The sequence below is a fragment of the Wyeomyia smithii genome, chromosome 3, assembly GCF_029784165.1.
Source record: "Wyeomyia smithii strain HCP4-BCI-WySm-NY-G18 chromosome 3, ASM2978416v1, whole genome shotgun sequence".
In the NCBI taxonomy this organism is placed as follows: Eukaryota; Metazoa; Arthropoda; class Insecta; order Diptera; family Culicidae; genus Wyeomyia; species Wyeomyia smithii.
In genome coordinates this window covers 264978612-265003271 of record NC_073696.1, presented here as the reverse complement: position 1 = coordinate 265003271, position 24660 = coordinate 264978612, and the positions used below count along the sequence as shown (strand labels likewise).

General features: G+C 38.7%; 2 protein-coding genes across 2 annotated transcripts in view; one reads left to right on the top strand and one right to left on the bottom strand.

Annotated features, from left to right (window-relative positions):
• The window catches only part of LOC129726514 (nuclear cap-binding protein subunit 1), a 48416-nt gene that overhangs the window by 12489 nt on the left and 11267 nt on the right, over positions 1 to 24660 (bottom strand). The gene's annotated exons all lie outside the window — the stretch shown is intronic.
• LOC129726513 (mucin-5AC-like) lies at positions 1479 to 23760 on the top strand. The gene is made up of 3 exons (XM_055683325.1): positions 1479 to 1991; positions 18978 to 19222; positions 19512 to 23760. The coding sequence occupies exons 1-3, from the start codon at positions 1944 to 1946 to the stop codon at positions 23371 to 23373; spliced, it is 4155 nt and encodes a 1384-aa protein (XP_055539300.1). The 5' UTR covers positions 1479 to 1943; the 3' UTR covers positions 23374 to 23760.

Sequence of the window (24660 nt, the reverse complement as noted above, 5' to 3'; positions counted from 1 at the left end):
CATGGAAAACCAAAAAAAAAAGTAACAGAAGACCGACTAGAGGCCGGCCTTTGACCTTGCCGTGCGGTGCCAACCAACAGTCGTTCGTGGGGGTCTCGTTCGACGACGCACTGTCGGTCGACACCATACAAATGCTGGTCAAGCAACAAGAGAAGAATGTTTTAAAATTGCACAATTTCATATAACTTTTGATAGTCTTTTTATAATCTTAGATATCATCCTGAAAACATTTTTTACTACTTCGAAAAAAAATGTAGAAAGCTGATATTCACTTTCAATTCGTAATCTGAATTCCAACTCTCGTGAAATCTGTAGCGAGTTTAAAATCATGCATTTGTTTGAGAAAAATACTAGAAAAAAGTTATTTATATTTTAATCAATGATCAGCGACTCCCCACTGTGCGGCGGTAGCCTACCGTGCACAGAATGAGACCCAATTTTCGCCCCCTAATAATCGCCAGATTGTGTCACACGAACAATTAATATGATAATGGTGATATAAAATCAAGTGCGATTCTTACAACATAAATCCAGCAAATCTTCGACTCCCGCGACGGCACTTGGGTTCGCAGTGAATTTTTGAATAAACATTTGCAATTAATAATTATGACCCCCCACCGTTTGACCCTCTACAGTTGAAGCGCCATGGCGCCATAAATTAATTTGGCCTTTGCGAAAAATCTTACTTTTTTTTCTTCGAATATAACAAAATTAACACCATTTTACATTTCGAGTTTTTGTGTTTCGTCTAATTTATACAAACATAAAAACAGTATGTAACACCTCCTAATTAGTGCAACAGTTTGCTTACCAATAATTATAATCGATAAAAATGTTGCTTTTCCCTCAATAGTTAGCACATCACCTTAATGGCAAACAAACGCAACACACATACGAAAAAAACGCAAAAATTGAATCACCCATCAAAAAGTACACAAAAACAACGCAAACAAACACACCATTTTTTCCTTATTCATTATACAACCCTATGACACAGTGCAACATAAGTAAAGCACTCGCGACGATAGTGTCAATTACGGCAGTGCGCCATGTTCTGTTTCCCAAACTACCCATTTTCACTTATTAAACCGCCGACTCATTGCTTATCGATAACACAGAAAACAAAAACTGTGCATAATCCGATCACTCAACTGCTGCTAATGGCACCGAACCACACTAAAATGTCATCGCGCCTCACTAATCCTACGGCGGTACGGCAGCGGAAAGGTGGAGTTCTGCGCGAAGACTTTAACGAGTGGGTGGCGAACGGAAAAGCAGCGACGAACCTCGTCTGTGTTGGACGGGCGCGCGCGATCGCAGAACCGCAACCGTGCATGCCACTTGTTATGATATGCATTTTCCCGCCAACGCTCTTCGTACTGGGCTGTACGAGGGAGGCGTCCCGACGGCAACGACGCTAACCGATGATGGTTCCAAATCGCCCATGCGGTTACATGATTTAGAAAATGCTTTTCGCTATTGTTTTCAGTTGATGAAAAACGCTCGCTCGGAACGGTTTGCAATCGCGGAGACCTCTCCGGTAGTCGTTACTAATTTAGTTGTCTAATATATGCGCGCAGCGAAGGAAAAACGGATCAGTCGCGGGGCCGAGATGAACCGCGGAAAGTGAAAAGTGTACTGCTGCAGGGCAGAAGACCACAAGTTAAAATTAGTGAAAGAACCACACTGCGACACAAAATGATCAAGTGAAGAACGCGTTTTATGTTTGTGCCTCAGTGAACAGAGAATAAGGTGTTGTTTTTAGCTGTAAGAAACAGACCCCGCTTAAATGTTTTGTGATTTACTGGATTTTATTTGTCCGCCGACCACGAAGCAGTTGTCAGCAAAGTCCGAGAAAGATTCGCAACCGCAGCGAGAACAGGAGAACGCCGAGGCGATCCGCGACCAAATCCATCACTGTCAGCAGCCAATCACGAACCGTCATGGATTACATCGGATATACAATGAACATTTGTTTAATTCTTTTCATGGTAAGCTGACCAGACGATTGCAGAATTAGCCACCCGAAGAGGCAATCTTCGAGAGGTGCGATATCTGGAGATGCCATCGGGGGTTGTGTCGCTATGCGCCGTTACGTTCTAAACGGGGGTTGATTGCGCAGAGACAGACGAACATAAGCGACAATGTAATTGTTTGACAAGGTTTATTAGGGGTTGCTACAAGCCGAATGTCACTAAACATTACGGTGTAAAACATTTCGGCCTATGAGAACAAGTTTGGTTGATGAATTTCAAGTAACTTGGTTAGCTCAAACCGTTTTGTTCATTCCATTGGTTTTCCGACAGCATAAATGCTTAATTTAGCAACAAACAAGTCAGGTGACAGCGAGAGTGTCGTCGAAAGGCGAGCGAAATAAATAATAATAATAATAAAGTGTTATTTTTCAACATTTATTTGAGTGCAAGTTACAAACGTCATAACTTGCACACAAACTTTGAGATATTTCTTTTTTTTTTCGTCTCGGTGTTATTTATTTTTTGCCACCCCCTTTGCTAACTTTGATAACCTTGGACATAAAAAGAATTCGAAATTTGTATCAGCCTGACTTACATTTTAAGTTTAGTAAAGCGGGCAGTGTATGTAGTTTTTCGAGAATGCGAAATTGAACGGGAAAAGAAGGTGTGACTTTTAGGCTTAGAAAAAATTTTCCCTCGTCCAGACGGGACTCGAACCCGCAATCTCCGTTGTCTCCAGCAAGGTGTTTTGGCCAATTAAACTACTGGGAAAGGTATAACTCATTCTAAGCCAAAGTCGAATCACCCTCTACTATTGTGTTCCCGTATCCCAGCACGCCACGATGAACTGTATTTTGTATTTCGAGCTAATAAAATAAAAACATATTCATATTATGCACGAAACACCAACAATAAAATCTTAAGCAAATCGAATTATTCTTGACACTAAAAAATTGTTTATGATGCTTTCAGAACACACGCAATATTTGCAATTAGCAGACGAAAATAGTGCATGATAACACAGGTCAACACAGGTGTGACCTTGAAAGCTTCAACTGGAAGAAAATGAACAATTCCTGTTTATTTTGGAATCCCTAGCCACCAACATCTGTCTAGAGCAACTATTTTGAACTCTCGGCTGCATTTTTTCGCTTTTGTCGACCATTGCAATATACGTTTTCAACAATAGGAGTCTATTCTATATCAAATTGATAAGATTACTTCTTGTTCTGAAACATTCATTGTTTAAAAACTTGTTGTCCTACCCAAAGCTTTTCGAAAATTATTACATGAAAAAAAAACCATAACCGCAAATGTGAGCAAAAAAGTAACTCAAAGTTATTGCCAAAAAGTATTTGAAAGCTTACATTTTTTCAATGTGTTTCAAATGCTCGGATTAGAAAACTTTACTGCAGCTTACAATTACTGTATTATTACAAGTCATCACTTAGGTACAAGCTGGTTTCTTTTTCAACACAATGGGTAGCGAATTCCTAAAGAATAAAATAAATCAAATCTTCAAACTTGCTAAATAATTTTTTTTATTTTTTTTTTATTCTATTTTTTATTTTTATTCTCCTTTTCTTATTTTTTTTTTATTTTTTGTTTTTATTTTTTTTTGTTTTTATTTTTTTTCCTCGATGGGAAACTTCACTTTTCAGAAAGAGTCGAAAAACACTATAAGCTTGTTCCTAAAACGCACGCGAGAAATGAGATATTAGAAGTGAAATTTTGTATATTATGGTAAGAGTATACATTATCCAAAGAATGAATTTGTTCTTAAATTTGTCGAATATTTGGATTGAAGCAATCCTGTTTGGAGATTAGATTTGTTTTTCTGTCTCTTGCTATTACCTTGATAGGAAAAACTAATTTAAATTCACTATTATTAGTAATGAAAAAAAAGAAAACACATGTTCAAAGCAGTGTGTATTTGTCATCATTACAACAAACAAGACAGTTTGTCAATCAAAAACTAATAAAGAATGCTTTATCACGCCAGGTTAACTTTGCACAAATCAAGAAAGTACAAGGCTAGCCTATAATTATATTGTTTTGTTAATCAGATACGTTTCAAACGTTTCAGATATCGACCATCTGTTGGAAATATCTTTAGAAAATCTAGTTCATAGAATAAAGTTGTAATATTTAATCTACAGAAAAGTAGTTGCCCCATTGTTGAAAAAAAAAACATAAGAAACGAATGAATACACCAAGTTATTAACCCTATCCCGACACACTGTTTCCAAAGCTGCAAAAACGTGATCGAAATTATTTCGACCCGAAAAGCTAGATTTTAGAGCCATAGTGCCTACAGGAAAGTTGAAATTTTAAGTATATTTGATAAACAGTTATCAAAGTTTATATGTCATGAGATGCCATATGGCATCACCCGCGGGAAATGGCTTAAGCTATTGAAGCTTTGACTTAAGATCAGAGTTTTACTGTTATGATTCAAAATGCATAAATTTAAATTATTTAACCAAATTTTTTGCTGTCAAAGCGTAAATGCTTATTGCTAGAGAACCACGAATAACTTACAAAACAGGTGTAATTTTGTAAAAAAATTCAAACCTAATACTGAAATATCTCAAAAACGAATTCATATTTCTAGTTGGTCGCCAAGAGCTTTATGATTTGAGATTGTTATTGAAATCACATTGCATTTAATTATTCCCGGAAATATTGAAATTGAGAAAATTCTTCGAAATTCAGCTTGAAAGCAAACAAAATCTTCACCCTGAACATTTGGTAAAATGTTTTGGAATTAAGTCAAGTTTCAAAAAAAAAAATTTTTGTTGCTCTATTGCAAAATTTAGTGTTTGTTGACTAGTTTTCAAAACTTAAATTCATTCAAGAAGTTAATCATTGGAAGCTCTCGATTTCAAATAACTGCAAAAACAATTCACATTCGAAAAAAGTTATTCCGTCCTGAACTTATTACCAAAAGTTTTGTCATAACTTCAAATTTTTTTTTTTAAATATGTTAAGAGAAACTTCCACTATCAGCTAGCAAATAAAATTGCTGTTGTTAAAAAAAAAAAAACAATTTTTACGGTGGATGATGCTTAACTCAGAGACCATGAAGTAGCGCATCATGCTCAGTGTGCAACTATTGGTGATCTTACTTTTTTATGATCAATAACGTAACTGGTCTCGACTAATGCAAGTCAGTGGAAGAAGAGATTTTAGGAACTGCAGCTTCTAGAGATCGTTTAGTTTTCTCGTACATACTCCACAAGTATCATAAGGATAAACTAGTAGGAAAGTACTGATCTGGATACATCGATGTTAATGGTGCGATCTTCATTAGGCGTCGTACACAAATTACGTGAACGCATGACGGGGGGGGGGGCACAGTGGTTTAAAACGCGAAAAACGTGATCGTCAGCCTTTTGAGTATCAAAATGGCATTTAAATGCTACAGTATATTCGACAAAGTTTTTGTAGATGTTAAGGGACATCTTTTGATGTAAATGAAATTTCGATTAATTCACCTAAAAGTGAGATAAAAATTTTATTTTTTTTTATTTACTTATCAAATCAAAACGAAGTCTTCAGCAAAGTTGTAGACAATCTTATGTAGAAAAACTTCTCTGAAGACACTTTGGTTCTATCTCTTGAAAATCGACCACATGCAGGTAGTTTTATACACAGACATCCTAAAAGTTTCTAAAAATCGAATAATACCAAATAACTTTTTCCGAAGTGATTTTAGAGGCCTACTATGTTCAAGACATTTTTTCATATTTAAAAAATACATCATTCGGCCGAACATACCTTGGGAAAATTTTCGACTTTTTCATAGGGTTTAGGACATTTTAGATAAAAAAATGCACTTTTATCAAAATAAAATTTCTCGAAAAGCTGCAAAAAGCTGCAAAAACAACAGTCTTCACTTGGAAGACGGAGATTAGTACTAGCTTCCCCAGGTGGTTTCACTAGGTTCTTGCAGTCTCTTAAAGACTTGGGCGTGGGTGAAAAAATTAGTTTTTTTTTGTTTTTCGGCGTTTTTTCATGTTTTTTTTTCAAAAGATGTACAAAATCGAAACGATTTTTGATTTTTCATTAAAAAGTGCAAATAGCATTTATATTTACGGCACTGTGCATTATTTGGAAAACATAATATATAGAAAAAAATGATTTTTTACGAAAATAATTGTTATGTCACTACTGTATGCAAATGCCAAGTTTTTTTTAACAAAATTAGCAACATTCTTTGACGTTTTTCCAATGCTTGAATTCTGAAAAGAAAATGTCTGCTCAGAAACAGATACCCTTATTTATTTTTTTAATTTGGACATACGGAGGTATTTTGGTATGGATTAGGTACTTCCGTATGGACAAAATTTAAAAAAAATAAGGATCTCTATCTCTGGAAAAACGTCAAAGAATGTTGCTTATTTTGTTAAAAAAAACTTGGCATTTGCATACACTAGTGACATAACAATTATTTTCGAAAAAAAAAACAATTTTTTCTATATATTATGTTTTCCAAATAATGCACGGTGCCGTAAATATAAATGCTATTCGTACTATTTAATGAAAAATCAAAAATCGTTTCGATTTTGTACAGCTTTTGAGAAAAAAACATGAAAAAACGCCGAAAAACAAAAAAAAACTAATTTTTTCACCCACGCCCAAGTCTTTAAGAGACTGCAAGAACCTAGTGAAACCACCTGGGGAAGCTAGTACTAATCTCCGTCTTCCAAGTGAAGACTGTTGTTTTTGCAGCTTTTTGCAGCTTTTCGAGAAATTTTATTTTGAAAAAGTGCATTTTTTTATCTAAAATGTCCTAAGCCCTATGAAAAAGTCGAATATTTTCCCAAGGTATGTTCGGCCGAATGATGTATTTTTTAAATATGAAAAAATGTCTAGAACATAGTAGGCCTCTAAAATCACTTCGGAAAAAGTTATTTGGTATTATTCGATTTTTAGAAACTTTTAGGATGTCTGTGTATAAAACTACCTGTATGTGGTCGATTTTCAAGAGATAGAACCAAAGTGTCTTCAGAGAAGTTTTTCTACATAAGATTGTCTACAACTTTGCTGAAGACTTCGTTTTGATTTGATAAGTAAATAAAAAAATAAAATTTTTATCTCACTTTTAGGTGAATTAATCGAAATTTCATTTACATCAAAAGATGCCCCTTAACATCTACAAAAACTTTGTCGAATATACTGTAGCATTTAAATGCCATTTTTATACTCAAAAGGCTGACGATCACGTTTTTCGCGTTTTAAACCACTGTAGGGGGGGGGGGGATTAGGTCTACGTTACTTATTGTTACATAGGGGGGAGGAGGGATGGAGGTAGTTGAGACCTTTACGTAACTGTGATGTTTGCTCACAATTGCCAATTTGGAGGGGGGCAGGTTGTTCAGCGTTACGTAATTTTAGAGGGGGGGGAGTCACATCGAACGTTACTTATCATTCCATAGGGGGGAAGGGGCCTGAAATCTAGGTTTTTAGCGTTACGTAATTTGTGTACGACGCCTTATACATAGGCTGACCAGACGTACCGTTTTGAACGGGACAATACCGTTTTTTCGACTGTTTTTAACCGTCCCGGCTTTTTGCCATTTTGTACCGTTTTCGGATACTCCTTGAAAAATCTTAAATAGAGCTTTGCATTGAAATTTCCCCAAATGGAAAATAAGTTTCCAAGCAGCCAGGATTTTCTTATATTACTGAGTACGTTTTGTGCTTTCCTGACAGTACCGCACCACTTGAAGGACATCCTCAATCGTGAATTGATGAAAAAGTCGCGATTGAAAGTTGATTTGTTAGTCAAAACCTCGATCATCATGTGACAAATTTTAGGAACTCATTGCAAAAAATCACACTCTTTAGTATCGGGCAAGTTCATCAAAGCAATGAATAATTGTTTGTATGATTTGGTTGGTAAACATTTTCAAAAATCAATTTTATCATGTGTCCCGTTTTTATCCCGAGAAAATCTGGTCAGCCTACTCATACAATTTCGTGCAGAACATGTGTATTTTACAGTCTCTGGGCATCCGGCCACCGTGAAGCAATGTATTTGAAACTGTATCAAAATTATTGAAAACCTTAGAACTTCATACAACATTCGTGCGCCTAACACGAATAATTGGACACAAAAATTATATCACGTATTTTTTTTTTTTTCATTAAATGATGGATTATGCACTCGCGGAACTAGTGAAGTGCAAATAATACGGAAAAAATCTTTGTTCGGACTGGACACAATCAGAATAGGTTGGAGAAATTTTTATCAATCTCCTATTCCTATGTGAGAGCAACGTTGTCTCGGAAGCATATGAAATATCTTCACCCTATCGCGTGAAAGCAGACCCAAAAGAGGTGGTGGTGATGAAGAGCCTGAAAATTAACCCATGTTCAACTCGTGTGATAATCAAAAATGGTGTACTTCTATAACAAGATTCGAACTCATGACCATCTGCTTGTTAATACGGACTCTGTAACCTTGCGGCCACCAGCTTCCCCCAGAATTAATGATAGCGGGATGTAGCAGCAAGACTTTGTTTTATTTCAGTATCCACCGAGAGTAATGCACTTTTTGTAGAGGTCATTTAATATTTCGATGTCAGTTTTGTAGTGCTACGCGTCTTTCAAAATAGGCGTTTGTTTGCAACTCCACCTCTTCATACGAGTGGAATCACTTGGAGGGGGGACTAAATCTTGCGAATATAGAAGGTGAGGTACCAGTTCGTGGCTCAATTCCTTCCATTTATCGAACGTATCGTAAACAGAATGTGAAGGAGCGTTGTCTTGATGAAAACGCACTTTTTTTGGCATATGCAGCCGTCTCACTTTGATTGTAACGTACATACAGTCCAATGATAAACAAAAATATTGTTTATTTGTTAAAGCAATAAATGAACAATATTTTTGTGTGTCACTGGTCCGTGTGGACGTTGCAATCAAGGTGAGACGATCGCATGTGGTGAAGAATAATATGTTCTCCAGGAAAGTCGATGGATATTATGCCTTGTGAATTCCAGACAATACTCTCAAAGAAAGACTCTTACCGCGAAAATTCCTTTTTCATTGCGCATAATCATTGCCAGGATCTTCGTTGATAGTTTAACACGCTGACCCTTTTTGATCAATTGTTGAGAAACGCGACACCCATTGCGCCAACTTTTTCAAGAACGATATGACCAACGCGTTCCTTTGAGATACCTATGGTCCTAACTAACTAGCTAATTTTACTTTGCGGTCACTTAGCACGATTTTTTTTTTGATATTTTCTACCTCATTTAACTTTTCACCGAATCTGCATAAACTTTATATAAGGAGGAGCTTTTCCAGTCTAACATCGGGTGATAGCTGAAGTTCTGGAATTTTTACTTCTCAACAAACACTCGGAGAGAAATGAGAATATGTATATACATGCTCTTTGTTCTATATTATTAATATATTGTTCAAAATGACATCGAAACAAGTAGCAATGCGCAAGCGCGTTCTAATTAGGCTTGTAAAAGGTCACGGTAGAACCCTTTTCCACTGCGATAATCGTCTTCTTTTTGCTCTAATCGAGGCAAGGCTCGCTGTCTAAATACATTCTTGAACAAACATGTCAAACGAGTACTCGCCACCTCGACGTTTTTTCTCACAAACGTATTTTGACTTTTTAGAACGAATTACATATCTTTGATGCGCGAGTGTTGAATCACCATCCTGTATTTTGTATGAGAGTCGATGGTTGTTCTACATTTACGAGCAAAAGCCTACTATGACGAACGCTAAGGAGGCGAGATCAAATAAAAGTGTTGACCGTTTACAAGCCTGGTTCTAACACACAAATCACAGAAAAACCTTCACGATAAACCATTAAAAAGCGAAAATTGTCCGGTTTCGATTGTGTATCATCCTGCAAACCTAGTAGAAGATCACCCGGAGTTTTGAACAAATAGAACTTTGTTACGTATACGCATAACTGAGATGAGATAAACATATGTAGGGTAGGGAACATATTCTAAGCAGCTTTAGGAACCGCCTGTGTATTGCGACGAAATACTCGAAATGTGTTGGGTGAAATTCAAACAGAAGTATATCAATCATTTCTCTATCTTTTTCTCTGTCAGAACTTGTTTTCAGTTTGTAAAACTAAGTTAGGAAACTTCAACAATAATCAATTGAAGTTACCAATCGAGGGACACTATTCCAATCACCCCGAACCTATTTTAAGCAGTTTCCATCTGGTTTGCAGGCTTTTTTTTCAGCATCCGAAGAGGCTCCTGAATGGCTGCAATATAAGTCGATTTGTTTCGAATGGTGATTTCTGTGTGATTTTTTTTCGTGATTAACGGTATTTCTTATATTCGTGAGACAGCTAGACAATCTAAGTGTTCGTTTCCATCATTGAAATTGTCGATATTGATCAAAATCCACTTCCCATAATTCAAAAATTGGCTAATATGCCATTCTTACCAAAATCGAGAAAACAGTTTCTCGTGATGGTACAAACCCTAAACAAGGTCCCTACGAAAGCCGATTGTCAAAAAATGCATTTGGGAAGGCAGTAAACGTGAAACAATTTTGGCTAATATCCAAAATAATTGAGAATTTGGCTAATATCCAATATCCAATATAAACCTGTGGCATGTCCACGAACCAGTGTATTATTACTGAACTGTGTTTCTTCTAACTTTCGAAAGTGTGCTGTAGCTTGGTGGTTACTGGCGACAGGTGAGCGATCGTAAGGCCCTTGCCTCAAATTTGACTTTTTCACGAAGAATATTTGATGCTACAAGAATTTATTTGTTGTACAGCGAAACCCAATGATCAAAACGTGTGACTGTTTTCTTCTGTCATAAATCTTTACATTTAAAAAAATGATATTTAGCTCTTTGATTAGGAGTAATAATAATAAAGAGAAGATTCAGATTTCATTTTGGATTTGATGAGAAAAAATAGGAAAGTGGATTGTGAGATTACCATGAATGATAATATTTTCGTTATATTATTATATTGCTGCACGTAACAATTGTCTCCTCGTCCTTTTCATCCTCACTGGTGCTTCCGTGTTGTTTTAGTAAATTTAAAACCATTTTCATCACCAACGAGTACGATATAATTCACATCGTATGGATATTAGCCGAATTGCACACCGGTTTGTCAACTGACTTTTCGTTTATAATTGAAAAAACGGCTACTGTGTTAAAAATACGTGGCGGATGGAATTTTTCTACAGATTTCTCTGTTTCAACTCAACGGCAAGGTTCCAGCATATATGAAGGGTGATATACTCAATAAAAAGTTGTCATGAACAGTCAAAATATGTTGTACCGACAAAAAACTTTCAAATGCGTTTTTTTCGATTTGATACCTATGGCATATTAGCCAATTTTTGATTTATGGGCAGTCCAGGAGTTTAAGGCCTGCTTTCTTCGACTGGTTAAAATAAGCGGCACTGCTTAAGCCGTTCCCTACCCTATTATGTTTTCTGCACATGATAGCTGGAAATGTTGGGTACAAAAAATCATACCCCAGTCCGCACAAATGACATGTTGGTGACCTTTCAGAGAAGATTTATATTCGTATGAAGAATATGTTCTGTAAATGGTCAGGAATGCTGAAAACGCGTCGAAAAGGCGGGGCTTAAAGCCTTATAAAAACTTTTGGTAATTGTCACAAAGTGGTTTTTTAGAAATATTCTGCTTTATCGTATTAACAACTTGGTGATATTTATAGGAGAAACCAGAAACTTTTCTTATTTTCGAATTATCACCGCGAGTCGTATTTTCATTAATACATTCATGAATATTTTTCGTGACAAAGTTCTAGAATAAATGATTATAATCGTGACAATCTATTACAAACTATGTTATGTTTTCGATGATGGAAATTAGAAATGACTGAATGTGTACATATAAACTAATGACATACAACAAGTTGAAATTGAAATAAATGCCTAAATTCTTTCCCAAATACAATTCCATTTTCGTGGTGAAAGTATATCGTCTACCCCTTAAAATTTTCATGCGCCCTTAGAAAAAATAGATTTAGATAATATCCAGAAAATCTTAAATATTCCAGAAACAAAAAAAATAATTTCATTTCTCTTTTTAATCATATTTCTGTTCGGATTCAACTTCTGGTTTAACATTGTTACAAAATATATAAAAATTTTCGAGGAAAATTTACAAATCATTATAATTTTATAACATTTACATATAATGTTTTTGGTAATCATCGCCTCCATCTTGATGAACCAAAAAACTAAAGGTATTCGTCACCAATATCATTTGGTGACCTCTCTAAAAAGATTAATTGTTTTCGAGAGTGATCATTTCTAGATCCTTTAATGAAGATCAATTAATACAGGGACTCTTGTGAGACAATACTAATCGAACGTTGGACTGAGGACATATACCCTCCATATTGAACTAATATTTTCTTTGTTACTTGATTGACAAAGGATAATTACTTGAATTCATGTGACAATGTTAATAAGATATTTTTAAAAAGGATCACATATTCTTCTTTAACAACATTCGACACATATTTCCTAACTAAAGTCACGGTGACCAAACAGTAACATTTGTCGGTCAAAGCCCAATGTTTACTTTTGCTAATATTTACTAAAACTAAAAGAGATAATTACCAAAGTCACCGTGACAATGCTAATAAGTTATAAGTTTTTTTCAAAAAGTCTCAAATTTTTTTAAACAAAACTCTTGATGCATATGTTACGTATGATTTCTCACGAAAGTCACCGTGACTAACTGAGAAAACTATTCCTATGATATGTCACCATGAATTTATTAGGAAAACATTCAACCGTACCTCTTAACGATTTGGTGACTATCCTAAGACAAAATATACTACCTTATGAAAAAAATACTTATGCTTCCAAAACAAAACAAATCTTTCTGTGACTCTTTAGAGAAAAATTAATAAATTGTAATTCAATTGTCACAGAGACAAAAATAGGAAGTATTAGTTTTTTGATCGTAGCTTTAGTGTATTCTGTAAAAAAAATTCATACAAGTTTTTCTATAAAAAATAATAGTTACTCTATTACAAAAACTGCCTTCATATCTTTTTCAAATCGTTTGGGGGACAATATTGAGACAAAAGGCTTATGTCATTTGTGACCCTCGTGCGGATTGGGACTGGGCACCCTCACGCCCCCAACCCGTAGTGACGTTTTGCACAAATGTTATTTTAGCATATTTTTTTTCTTGATTAGAGTAATACAAGCCCGCGTCACGAAAATCACTTTGGAGAAAAATCTGAATCTAGGTCCGTTCCATGATGAGTTAAGCATGAATAAAAACATTTTGCGATTTTAGTTATCCGTATAAGGTCCTATTCAACAAATTTACTCACTTCTTACTTATTTCTCCAGAACATCCTCGAATTTCTTCGATGAAATGAACCGGTCTGTGTGGCTGTTGGACACAATGTCAATACAGAACAACTTTTCGTCGGAGAACAGGACTTTTTTTTCTTGTTTCAGCAAAGAAAGCAACCTCTTAATACGAGTCCCTCAAAGTTCCTTCACCCGCTTCGTAATTAAGTGGAGCGTTTCACTCCACCTCTGAAAGATGCATGCAATTCTTTGATGATTCTATGGTATTCTTGGCAAGGTTTCTGATGGAACGTACCATGTTGCGAGCAATCTTTGCACGGACGGATCACGTTTTGCGTACGAAATATTGTCAGTTGTAGAACAGCGCCTCTACTGGTCGGATTTGGAATGTTTTGACAGTGTTTTGTCCGGAAGCTTTTCACCTTTCAGTGTTGAAAGTTTCATCTTTAAAGTTGTGCTAAATGAAAGACGAAAGAACAAAAATATTTCTGCACACTTCCGTCGAAAACCTGACGTGGTCCGCTCCGAAAACGGCAAAAACACCTAAATTCGTCAAATCAACTGTGAATGATGTGAAACCAACTGTGAATGATGTGTATTGAAGGCAACTCAGATAAACCCAGGATCGGGATATCGGCCAAAAAAATCTACAGTGCTAACAACAGTACTGTCCAGAGGATCCGTCTACGAGGAGGCTCCCTTTTTCCGTGTCTGCAAGCAACCCAACAGGACACTTAAACTAAACCTAGGGAATAAAACACTCCTTTGACAGTTGTACGAGAAGGTTTCGACAAAGCACTCAGGATGCTTGCTTATGGAAAAAGAAACATACGTAAAGATTGATTTTGGATGACTTCCCGGGACGAAACTATATCTCGTTCTCGCCAAGTTCAAGTTTCTAGCACTCAACGGAATACAGGAGAACAAGTGAACTCTATCGTTTATTAGGGCACACAGAGGTTATGTTAAGTTTTGGCCGGATTTGGCAAGCTGCCATTATAGCCAGGAGGTAGTTCAGTGGTAACGTGACAGCCTTGTGCAGAAAATGACGACGCCAATGCAAAGAAAGCTCACTATTTCATCCGACGGCTAACAGAATAGTTTTCTTATATTTTTTTCTCTGAAAGTACAATGAAATACCACCATTGTGAATAATTAGCATGTTTTTTCAAGTCAAAGCTCTGAGCTCTGAAATAGAGCCAATTCATTTTTTCCGGATTCTAAACGTAGCAGGCTTTACATTGTCGTTAGATAGTCTTTTTTGAACTTTTTTATGTTTGAGTCATCCGAAAAAATATGACAGCTCGCACTATCTTGCAGAACTAGTGAGCAACTACCTTGCAGTGCAAGATTCACAAGGGCAAAACTTTTTCGATTCAGTTCAATGATGCTGGATTTCATGAATCCGGGTAAGAATTTTTTCATGAAACCAAATTAGTAACGTACGTGTACGTCGGTGAATTTTTCACCAATATTACCTAACTACTCCAATGAATACTCAGCAAGTTATAATGATCTGCCGAAGACCTAATCGAAGTTTCTCAACTGAATGAATTTTTGGCAAATGAAATTTAATGTTGTTCGCTTTCACTTATGAATTATTTTTGAATTCCGAAAATTTCATTTTTTCGCACTCTTACTTATTACTTCCCTCTTTGACAAATGTATAAAAATACACAGGAGTTTACAGTCAGTCGTAGCTTTATCTTTATGCAGTAAGATTAGGGGAAAGTAGGTAAAGACGGACACCCTAAGGTTTAATCTAAATAATTACTTAGGTATTGCTATTTAGATCGCAGTAGTCATACAAATTGAAACTTAAGGTCATTAGTTTTCATAATCATTTTTGGTATTAATGAACTTCCTCCAAGTTTTATGTGTTTTGGGTCTTCAAAAATAAGACTACAAATTGCTGTTTTTTGACATGGTTGGGAAAGACGGACACTTGGGGTGGGTAAGATGGACACTACGAAGGTAAAGGTGGACACTCACAAAAAAGATGTAGTATGTTAAGTATTGTTTTGATTTATGTGTTAAGTGATGGCCATACATTACTCTACGTTATTAGTAGGGTGGTCGGTATTACCGACTTTTCGAAAAACCGGTATTTCGGTATTCATGTAAATAAAAACCGGTAAAACCGGTAAAAACCGGTATTTTTATATTTTTCGGATTAATACAAACCAGGGGTGACTCGTGGTCTTTGAACCTACTTTTTCAGCTACCAAATTCTTAATATCATAGTTTAGGGAAGTAATGATGATTGTCCGCGAAAAAAAAACGCAAGTCACTCTCTCTGTACTATTTAAAAATAAAACTGAAAAATAATAAAAGGTGTACGTCTCCGGTAGTGGTTTTCTTTGGACGGTTTCCTGCCGCAGTCTCATGCAAAAATCTGCCGAAGTAAGCCACTGCCGAAGACGTTGCCTACATAAATATGGATTTGAAATTTATATTTTGCTTTTAGGTTCAGCGTTTCAGGTTGCATCTATGCATGGACGTGTCGCTGAATGATTATGTTTTTGCATTTATGTGTATCTATGCTTCATTACGATCCAGATTTTTTAAGATTAGGACCTCTGAGACTATTGTTTTGATCTCTTGTGGTATACGATCCAGATACAACACTGGATAACAGTGTTTGAAAAACTCCAATGAATGAATCTAGTGATATGATTACGTAGAACATAATTCCAAAACTCATGTAATAACAAAAAAACATGCAGATTTTTATTTATAATATTTTCTTTCACATCGCAAAGCTTAGTTTCAAATTAGTGAATAACTTCAAAATTCGTAGAAAAACAATATTTTAAACTATTGAGAAGAGTATATGAATGGAGTAAAAAAAAAAGAAATCACGATCAGACCAGAATTTACTTTTTACGAATCCGAATGAATCGAAGGTAAATACTTTTTTATTCTGTTCGATGCTCTTTGAACAGTTCGTCCAAATTATATATTATTAACTTTAACTTATTTTATTAACTTTAGCTCCTGATGGAGAAACGAAAAATGTGGCATATGAACAAGTTTGTAACTGAAATCGAAATAAATATTTGAAATGAGAGGTTGGTAAAAAATATATAAAAATGATAGAAAAAGCATAAACTTTTACACGAGTGAGCCTGGGTACATTCAGCGAGTTGCTAATAAAAGCCCGCTGCGGTACGGGCGACGAAGCTTCGACCATGCTACAGCTATTTAAATTTTACTTTTTCAAGGAGCAGTAATTTTTAGGATGAAATTCTTCATTGGTTGATTATTTCATCCTGTGAACACTTTGTATTAACAAAAAATAAATTCTTAATCCAAATTTATATTTAATTATATTTTTTTTAGTTTTACTTTTAAATAGCACAAAATGAATAATGACTTGCGTATTTTCGCTTTTCGCTTTTTGATTTTTGCCACAAACTATGATTTTCTTAATTTGTATTTAAACTGTAGGTTCAAAGCCTACGCGTTGCCTCTGTGAGTATGAGTGTGTAAGGAGATTAGCTGTTCTACTTGAACAATAAATATTTTGCTTTGTTGATATGAAGTTTTTTGACATATAAGGGTAGATTAATAAGGATAAATTAATTTTTAATGTTGCTTCTGTCTAAATGTATTTATTATACAGGGTGTTAGGGAGCTCACATAAAATCCTTCGAGGGGCGATAAAGGATCATATTTGATGAAAAAAAAATCCTTCTACGCATATGACCAAAAGTCAACTACTGCAGAGTTATTCACTATTTTCAGTTTTCGGTTATGTTTGCCTTTAACGAGCCGAATTGTGAATTTTTGAGACACTATTGATTACGAAATTTTCTCAGCTCTCCTAGAGAACCAACAGAACTGAGCTAGCTATCATACTTCTTGTGATAGACCTCGTTTAAGGTGAACATAACCGGAAACTGGAAGAAGAGAATAACTCTTCAGTAGTAAAATTTTGACCATATGCGCAGAAAGATTTTTTTCATCAAATAGGGTCCTCAATCAGCCCTTAAAGGATTTGATTAAAAGTGAGCTAACACCCTGTATACATCATCATGTGATTTGTAACGCTTACTTAAGTGAGTAGCATTCATTAGCCTAACAATGGTTTATGAAAATTGTGAAGTTTTTTTTTTTTCAATATAAAGAAAAATACCGAAAAAACCGGTTTTTTCGCCTCTCCAATACCGGTATTTCGGTACTGAAAAAAATATCGGTTTTACCGGTTTTTGTTTTACCGGTAAACCACCCTAGTTATGAGAGTCCATCTATACATCACGTGAACAGTTTGAGAGGATGGGTTTCGATGAAGGCGAAAATTCTCCGCCTATGTTCCAACTGCGAAGTGATTAATATCTGCTGGTTTCTCTCGCGGGTGTACTTTGTGAACATCTGTAGTACACAACAGATACTACACGTGAAAATTCTTGGAAAACCCGTGTGTCCATCTTTCCTTAGCTTAGTGTGTCCGTCTTGCCCGACCTGGTTGTAAATTTTTCAAACGATCGTAGCTCTTCATCGAAACATCGAAAATCTGCTGGATTTTCACTAGAAAACCGAGGAAAGACTAATTAATCACTCAACTATTGTGAACAAATGAAAACACGTGTGTTTCACGAGTTTTTCACTATTTTCCGTGGAATAAAAATTACATCAAATTGCGCGTTCAAGAAAATATTCTTTGTTTTACTCAGAAATTTGATAGTTTGTTTGCTGAAAACTGATAATGCAACTCAAAAGCATTAACACACTATAAAGAAGGTATTCGCATCACTCAACTATCATAATACATTCTAGTTTGTGAAATATTAAAAGTGTCCATCTTACCCGCAGTGTCCGTCTTTACCTACTTTCCCCTATAAAGTTTGCGTGTTTTTTAATATGCACCTTCTAATACTCTCGAAAAAAAAGGAAATTACTGCGGACAGAAATTTTAGTCATTTTCAAATGACATTTGTTGAAAATTCGTCGATGACGAAACGATCTCCAATGAAGACCTTACTAGGTCTCGACCTGTTTATTTCAACAAAAACAACTCAGCGTGAGATCTTACGAACTTCGATACATTTAACTGAATATAGCAGTTCCATCTGTTAGGTTTTCGCATGACGAAATAGATTAACCGCGTTAATTCCTAAGGTGCGCGTATCTGCTATTCGATCTAATTGGTCACCACCATTGAAAAAAAGACACGATAAAGCCTTCTACGAAACAATGCCAAGTGCACCCTTTCTAGTTTCCAATCGTTTGCATGAGAACCGCCGGACTTGTAACGACGGGGCATTGTTTTCAACGGGCAAATTCAGTCAGTCGACACTGCGCCCCTGACACTGCGCGTCGGCACCAATTATCATCGGCTCAGAATAAGCCACCTGCGAAGCTCGCGTCCATTAGGTGTTTCCTTTTAATTTTATTGCCACAATTGATACCGCACTGAAGACAGGCACTCCCACCGTGAAGAGAAGGCACGAAACGCACTCGGCTAGCGCTAAGTCTAGTTCATACCTCCATCAGTAGCAGTCAGCAGTCAATGAGCATAAACGACTGTTTTGTATATGATTAGTGTGCACCAGTCAAGGTCGAACGCCGATGAGCTGCGTTCGGTAGTTAATCCATCGTGGAAAGCTCCGTGTTGATTGCGGTTTTGCGATCTGCGTTTCTAATTTTTCTTCTTTCCCTTTTATTCCACGCAGATTTCCGTCACCGGCAGCCACTGCCAGTACTACAGCAACCGTGATATCATTCTGACACCACACCAGCTTAAAACCTACCCGGGCAAGATTTTGTACTACCGACCCACCGAGTTTGCCACCGGTCCGGGGGTCCTGGACAATGTCGTTCCTGCACAGCAGGGAGGAGCCATCAGTACGACGGCGGTACCCTGGGAGGAGGTACTGAAGGAAACGGTTTTCCTAGCACTGAACGATAATAAAACTAGGTAAGCCCGGAAGGAGTTTGGGTCTGTTTTAAAAATGCAAATGAAAAAGACTGGTTGAATTTCGAACAATGGTCGTGGCACCGGCCTCGAGAAATGACATAACTTTCATTTTTGTTTGCATAAAACGGATTGAGTAATATTTTAATTAGAACTCGAATCCATTGAAAGTAATGGATTGGAACGTTTCGTTCTGTTCCTGACACCTCCTCTGTGGGGTGGCGTAAATGCAACCGTGACAGCCAGTACCTTTCTCTCTTGTTTGTTTTTCTTTCCTCTTTCATCTCGCCAGTGCCCAGTCAACCGATGGGAATAGCATGACCACCAATCAGCCACTGTATATTACGCGGCAGCAGAAGGCCATCTATGCGGCACCGTATATCGGTATGGTGGACTTGAGTGTGCCCCGCTTCGGCGATATTGTGGAGTTGGCCCATGGGCGGTTGGAAAAGGAGAACGATGATGCGTACTACTTTGTCCAAGATGATTCCGCTAATCCGCACGCGAATGGGCGCAATGTGAGTGCCTACTGGAAGGTGGAACGCATACGACATCGGGACGAACAGCGTGGCCATCGGTACGAATTGAAGTTTACCGTTGCACCCATCAAGGATTACTTGCTCGACGAGAATGCCATCGTAAACAGAAGTTTCGTTGTTCGTGATGAGGATTATCCGCGTTATTTCGGATTTGTGTCCCCGAATTCGATTCCGATGACGAAGAAGAGCGATCAGTTTATGGATCGAGCTGTGTTTGATCCGGTCATGCCGTATCATCCGGCATACAGCAACAGATTATACCGTCCAACGCAGGCCACAATGACCCTTGGCGAGTATCTGATTCAGTCGCTTTTCTCCAGTGGTGACAATGCACCGAAGCTAAGTAAATTCGCCCAAAAATCGTTCCGTTCGTTCAACAGAGTTAAGTTCCCGGACAGTGCCGTCTTCGACAGCCGAACATCTCCCAAGTATTATCACCACATCCACTTCCAGAGACCGTCGATTGCTCCCCTAGCGCCGACTCTTCCACCGAGTCCACCGTTGATCAAGGACCTTCACATCCCAGCTTCAAGTAATATCCAACAAGATCAAGCACAACTGGTAGATTTCCGAGGAACTACCGAAAGTCTGGATATTAAACAAAGCACTGAAAGCAATTTTGTAACCAAACCGCCCGTCCAGCAACCTCAAGTGATAATGCAAAATGCAAGATATCCTTCGCCCATGCTGGCTATACAACCGTACGCTCATCATCACCATTTACAACAACCTATTGCTCAACAGACTCAGCAACAACAGCAGCAGTTTCTACCACAACAACAGCAACCACAACAACAACCATTGATAGCACAACCATTCCCACCAAACATGAACACGAACGCCAATTTCAATCAATTGCAAAATAATCCCCCTCCCGCACTGCAACCACTCCCACCGAATCTAGTTCAATCGATCCCAATCTACAACCCTCAGAGTGGAGTCATGCTAAACCATATTCCCATCTCCCCGAACCACATGATCCAAATGCCACAAGCTCCAATCGCAATCCCAGTGCACGTCCAGTTACTGCCACAGCAAGGACAAGTTTATACCCCTCAACAAGACGGACAGCACGCCGTTCCCATTCGCATCATGCAACCGGCTCCCGTTCAGATCTACTCGCCAGTCAATCCTTTCCTTGCTCCTCAGCACTACCCTGCCTTCATGGTGCCCAGATATCACAACCAGACAACGCACTTCCCGCACCACACGCCCAACAGTATTCCGACAACACTGAAATACAGCACACCTAACGTGGCCTACCAGCCTTATAAGTACACTCCTCAGCCATCCACTAGTCCAGTCGGTAGCCCAACCGCCGCCCAGCATCGCTATTCACCACAGCCAACGGTTCAATCCTCAACGGTTGGTCAGCGGGAAAAGTTCACCCCGTCAGCTTTTCAACCCGTCACGAACAGCACCGCTTCGCCGTATAATTATAACCCGGACGCCGACACCGCCGGAAGCTCACCGATCGATTCTGCTTCGCCCAAATTTCAATCATTTGGGATAGAAAACGCAGTCACACCGAAAACCACAACCGTACTCCCAGTCGCCACAGCTAGCGACAGCTCGTTCACACCCTCGATCGGTCACACATCCTCGGTTCACAGTGGCTTCTTTAGCAACTTCCTCGAAGACAAGGGGAGCACCGGGGAGAGTGGCAAACTGTTCTCGGACCCAGATCCACTGTACCACAAAACCGCAGGAACCACAACGCCAATTTCCATAACAAGTCCTAGTCCGTCCGCGTCCTCCACCTCCTACTCATCCTTCTCTTCCTCTTCATCCGCTTCCTCATCCTCATCCTCCTCAGGAACATACACAAACACCGCAGGTCCCAGCTTTACGCCCAAATTCACCTCACAACACCCCTATAAACCCTCAGCAACGAGTGTTCCTCAACAGATAGAAACGCCAATCTCGTCAACGCTCAAGAGTTATCACTATCTGAACCACGACAGTTTCGATTTCGTACCATCCCGAGTAGTTGAACTGGCTCACGTCAAAAAGATCCCCAAGAAACAAGGTTCCAAACGAAAGAACCCTGCCAACCTTCACCAAGTGACGGTGACCAGCCATAAACCGTTAAAATTCAGTGAATCGCCCGACCACGCCTCTACTAATCGCCCAGAAGCACAGCTGAGCGTTCAGCTACCTCCGCCGGACAAAGAATACACCACCTACTACGGAACCCTCAAGCAAAGCCATAAGGTACAAAAGCCTAAAAACTATGTCACTCAACCCTACATCAGTTCCTCAACAACGCCGTTCCCCACATCACTGACCACGCCGGCATCTTCGATAAGCACTAGCACAACACCGAGTCCAGCGTCTGTCTCCGCTACCACCAGCAGCCTGCCGACATCATTAGTTTCTGAGAAACCATTCACTCACTACCAGCCGTACTTTAAAAACAAGAACGAGAAATCCGACGATATCATAACCACCATGCGACCCCGTCTAGTCATCAAAACCATCTACAAGCCCTACCCGAGCTCATCGTCCACCATTAACTCACTAGGTGCGGGTGTTTCTACCGAGAAACCAATCCTCAAGTGGGTCCCCAAGCGGCTACGAAACAAGACCAACAGCACCAGCACAGAACGTTCCAGTTCTAGCTCGTCTTCGGCAAGCATCGAGCAACTGTCTGCTTCCGCAGAGCACTCAACTACCATAGATGCATCCACCAGCAAACAAGCGCAAACATCCACCACCGCAGCAGGTATCTCCCGACCAAGCCTCGAAAACCAGGTAAACCGACTGCGAGCTTCCCGTGGCCGTTCCCGGTACACCCATCGTCGTTTCACCACTCCAGGAACACCAACGGCATCTCAAAACGCAGTTAAGGTCAAAAGAATTCGAACGACTCCATCGACTACCACCACCAGCACTACGGCCCCTACCATAGCATCCACGGTCAAACCAATCTCCGGTGTAACCTCATCGATCTTCGACAGCAGCCGACTGGAAAGTCCCCAACAACCTCCGGTCACCACCGAAAGTAGCCACAAGGAAGACAGTGGTGTCGCAGTTCCCCTCGTCAGCGAAAACAGCAGTAAAGAGAAATCGAAACGAGACGCGGAAACCGAAGAAAACGAAGTACTGGTTGCCGAACCGCTAGTCTCCAAACTGGCAATAACAACCGGCCCCGCGGCTGATTACGACATGATTCAGGCAGACATTAAACCCGTTGAAACCAACGCCACCAACATCCTGTTGTTCACAGCTAGTGATGCCAGCGTAGGTCCCTCCTCATCATCATCCCGATCCTTCCAATCCCCATCGTTTGACGATTTGACAATGTCCATCATCAACCATGCTCGAGCTTTGGCCAATCAAACGCAAAAGCCGGCGGACGCGGATGCAAATGCGGAGCAGACATCTCAAACCGAAGAAATTCAACACAAGGCACCCGAGATAACGGAGACCACGGTGCCGATGACCACGGTGACCAGCACCAGCGCGCCGTCAGTGGAAAGCACAGCGCACGACGGCAGCAGTGAGGCGCAGACGGAACCAACCGACGCTACCGCAGCGACTGTCGTCGACCAGACCGAGTCCGACAGCGACAGCGATAGCGGGAGCGAAACGACTGTTAGTGTAGACGTTTAGTGCGCGAGTGAGTGGATACCACTGAGTGTGAAGTCGAACAAGTTATTAGCTAGAGTTAAGGTGACCCCACCCGGGCAGCAGAGTAGTGTAAAGCGTAATTTATGATATTTAACATTAAAGGAGTAAGAAGAAACCAAAATAAGAAGAAGAAAAATCGTTATCTAGTGGACTGTGAAAGAGACAAAGAAAAATAGTAGACATGTGAAACCGAACAGAGAACTGAGAACCGCCGGATGCAGCCGATCCGAGAGCGACGAAAACAGAAGAGTGAGCGAGTAGAGCTTTAAGTCGACGAAGAGAGAAGAAGCTGTGGCGCAACTGTTGAGAGAGAAAATTGTGTTATTTTGTTTATGTCAAAATAAAACGATAATTTATGATTTCCTAGTTTGTGGTGCGCTTTGATTTTCAGCGAAAGTTGTTTTAGCTGATGACAAACTCCATGATTTTTGCCTTTCTCCTAGAAAGGTATAGCAATCACTTGCAAAACCGAAAGTATAAAAATGCTCCAAAGGGCCGAATGGCATATATCACTCGACTCAGCTCGACGAGCTTTGCATTTTCTATATATATATATATGTGTGTGTGTATGTGTGTGTGTGTGTGTGTGTGTGTGTATGTGCAGATTTTTATTCTCACTCATTTTTCTCAGAGATGGCTGGACCGATTTTCATGAAATTAATTGCAAATGAAAGGTCTTGTTGCCCCATAAGACCCTATTGAATTTTATTGTAATCGGATTTTTAGTTTAGTGGTTATGTTTAAAAATGTGAAAATCATGAAACATCAATATCTCAGAAACTACACAACCGATTTGAACAAAATTGGTCTCAAAAGAACGGGTTACCTAGAAAACCCTTAAGTTCTGATTTTCATAAAGATTGAACATATGGTTCAATCTGTTTAATCTCACTCATGTTTCTCAGAGATGGCTGGACCGATTTTCGTAAAATCAGTGTCAAATGGAAGGTCTAATTGCCCCATAAGACCCTATTGATTTGTTTTGCAATCGGACTATCACTTTGCCTGTTATGTTTAAAAATGTGAAACCCAGCTATGCAAAGGAACATATTCCGAAGACTACTTGGACTCACTCACTTTTCTCAGAGATGGCCGACCCGATTTTCACAAAATTAGTGTCAAATGAATGGTCTAGCTGCCTCAGAAGACCCTATTGAATTTTACTGTAATCGAACTGTAACTTCATCTGTAATTTACCGACTTGTGTGTACCGAGTCACGAAACTTCATTATCTCAGAAACTACACAACCGGTTTGATCAATATTGATA

What these genes read in the sequence shown, in the direction of transcription:
- LOC129726513 (XM_055683325.1), top strand. Translation starts at nt 1,944, where the DNA reads ATGGATTACATCGGATATACAATGAACATTTGTTTAATTCTTTTCATG. An exon ending in TTTGTTTAATTCTTTTCATG is followed by an intron (nt 1,992 to 18,977) that starts GTAAGCTGACCA and finishes TATTCCACGCAG; the next exon opens with ATTTCCGTCACCGGCAGCCA. An exon ending in CTGAACGATAATAAAACTAG is followed by an intron (nt 19,223 to 19,511) that starts GTAAGCCCGGAA and finishes TCATCTCGCCAG; the next exon opens with TGCCCAGTCAACCGATGGGA.